Here is a 3,050-nt window from a genome sequence, read left to right on the forward strand (position 1 = left end):
GGTTCGGAAAGCTTTGCTGTCAAATTGTAGCCCATTGTCTGATATCAGTGAGTCTGGCACCCCGAATCTCGTGACTATGTTCTTCCACACAAACTTCTTCATGTCTACATCCCGGATATTTACCAGGGCCTCGGCTTCCGCCCATTTCGTGAAATAATCAACCGCCACCAACATAAATCGACGGTTACTTGTTGCTCGGGGGAATGTGCCGAGGATATCTAGCCCCCATTGTGCAAATAGCCATGGACTATTGACGGGGTTTAAATGACCTGCTGGTTGGTGGATCAGGGGAGCGTGTTTTTGGCATTGTTCACATTTTCGCGCATATTCCGCAGCTTCTTTCTGCATCTGCGGCCACCAAAACCCTTGAGTCATCGCTCTGTGCGCTAACAAGAGCCATCCCACATAACTACCACACACTCCGTCATACAGCTCGGACAGAAGCTCATTTACTTTCTCGAGATGTAAGCATAAAAGGTACGGTCCTCCAAAAGACCTCTGGTATAACTTGCGATCTGCTGACAACGAATACCGAGAAGCCACCCGACGAATCTTTTTGGCCTCTTTTTCATCGTCCGGAACTCTATCCTCGGCCAAGAAGTCAATGATCGAGTCCATCCAACACGGCTTGGTTGTTAAAATCATGGCGATGTCGACCCCGGCCGAGATACAATTATCTTCCATACCGATACTTGGCTCCCTTATAAGCTCTACTTTGATAAGCCGAGGAACCTCTTCGGTCATTGACGAGGCTAACGTGGCTAGTGAGTCAACGTGTCTGTTTTGAGCCCGGTCGACTTGGGCTACCTTCACTGTTCTGAACTTGTTAATGATTTGCTTTGTTGCACTCAGATAGGCTTTCATCCGAGAATCCCAAGCTTCAAAGCTTCCCTGGATCTGATACACAACCAGCCGAGAATCCGAATAAATCTCCACATCCCGTGTGCCCAGGCATAAAACGGTCCTCAATCCGGCAAGAAAGGCCTTGTACTCTGCCTCGTTATTAGAGGCTTTGAACCCTAATCTGAAGGAATGCTCCAGTTGTATACCCTCCGAAGTGATTACGACAATTCCAACTCCGACCCCCATAACACTCGAAGCGCCGTCCACAAACGCCTTCCACGAGCAATTCTCTATATTACAGATCATCTTCCCGTCGTTCCTAGGGGAGAACTCCGCAACGAAATCAGCAAGGACCTGCCCCTTTACTGAGCTTCGCGGCCTGTACCTTATGTCAAAGGAACCTAGTCGAGTACCCTACTTAGCTATTCGGCCCGTGAAGTCTGATCATTTTGACAACGACTGTAAAGGATACTCGGTCAGGACGAACACAGTATGAGCCCGAAAATAATGCGGCAACTTCCTCGTGGCATGCACCAAGGCCAACACTAACTTCTCCAAAGGTAGGCATCTCGTCTCAGCATCAACCAAGGTTTTGCTTATGTAATACACCGGTTGTTGTATTCCTCAGTCCCTCAGCAGCACAACGCTTACGGCATGATCGGACACCGAGAGGTACATGAATAAATCTTCTCTAGAATCTGGGGCCGTTAACATGGGCGCTTGCGTCAGATACTCCTTCAGATCTTGAAAGGCTTTGTCACACTCCTCATCCCACTAAAATCCCTTCCACTTCTTCAGAAGCTGATAAAACGGTCTACAACGATCAACAAATTTGGAAATGAACTGATTAAACGCGACTAACATCCCGGTCAATACTTGCACTTCTTTGGGATTGCTAGGGGACCTGAGGCGATTCATGGCTTCGATCTAGTCGGGGTTGGCCTCTATCCCCCGATTAGTGATCAGATACCCCAAGAACTTACCAGCCCCTACGCTAAAAGTGCACTTCTCAGCATTTAGGCGCAGCTTATGTTGCCGGAGCACCTCAAACACTCCCCAGATGATCTTTTAATACCCGTCACTGCTCGGTGGTGTGCCCTTTATCTTTGTGGTATGTGCAGTACAAGTTTTGATTCCTCTAGGACGGGTCGCCCCCCATCTTGTTCGGCCACCTGAAGAACGATTCGTTCTTAATCCGGTCTAAAATTTTGTGTACCGGCTCTTTAAACGCTATATTCACCCCTCCAATTTGTGCTTCTGGTTCCTGCATCCTGAAATCCTTCCTTGGTCTCGTGGGAAAAACGCCCTGCCGTGAGCGACTCAACAACTGGGCCTTACCCTTATTCTGCAGCCAATCATCTTCGAGACGTTTATACTCCTCAATACACCTCATAAGTTGCCTCATATCCTCGGGAGATCTTTTCGTCAGCAACTCTCGTAGTTCAGAGTCCTCGGGAAGCCCCATCCTGAAAATGCTTACCACAATCTTCTCATTACCCCCACCAATTTCATTGTATAGCTCCCAATACCGACTAGCATAACTCCAAAGGATTTCGCCGACCCTCATTTTTATGGAAAGCAGCGCGTCCACCGATTGCGGCACCCAGCTGCACGTCATGAATTGAGCGCCAAACTCCTGGATCAGCTCGGCAAAACTGTGAATGGAACCTTTTCGTAACCCATTAAACCATCTCAAGGTCGTGGAGCCAAGACTTGAGGGAAACACCTTACACATTAGCGCATCATTGTGTGTGTACAAAGACATCATATGGATATAATGACTGACATGCTCCACCGGGTCCATTTTCCCATCGTAGGAGTTAAACGGTGGCCGTGTAAATCAGCTCAGCATAGGGGCCCGCTCAATTTTTTTTTAGAACGATGACCGAGTAGCTCTTCATAAGGCCCGGCTCATTGCAACCATGGCAGCGTTGTAGGGCTGTCGTTCCTCTGGGGAATCCGAACCACGGTCGTCATATCTGCGCGAACGTGAATGGTTCCGACGCTGATGCATCTTGCGAGAATGCGAGCAGTTCCTGTGTCGGTGTGATTCTCGGGAAAGTGATCGGTCCCAGAATCATCGGGAACCGGACTTGCTAAACCTCTCCTCACCTCGATTTCCCACACTACCGTCCCTCCTTTCTCGGTTGTCTCGATCCCTTCTCTGGCGCCAACCCCTTGCCTCAAACTCCAAATCCCTCACCAGT

General features: G+C 49.0%; 1 protein-coding gene across 1 annotated transcript; it reads right to left on the reverse strand.

Annotated features, from left to right (window-relative positions):
- Nucleotides 1-1,981: 1,981 nt before the first annotated feature.
- LOC126719694 (uncharacterized) lies at nucleotides 1,982-2,578 on the reverse strand. The gene has a single exon (XM_050422223.1). The coding sequence runs from the start codon at nucleotides 2,576-2,578 to the stop codon at nucleotides 1,982-1,984; it is 597 nt and encodes a 198-aa protein (XP_050278180.1).
- Between the last annotated feature and the right edge of the window lie 472 nt (nucleotides 2,579-3,050).

The sequence above is a fragment of the Quercus robur genome, chromosome 3 (genome assembly GCF_932294415.1).
Source record: "Quercus robur chromosome 3, dhQueRobu3.1, whole genome shotgun sequence".
In the NCBI taxonomy this organism is placed as follows: Eukaryota; Viridiplantae; Streptophyta; class Magnoliopsida; order Fagales; family Fagaceae; genus Quercus; species Quercus robur.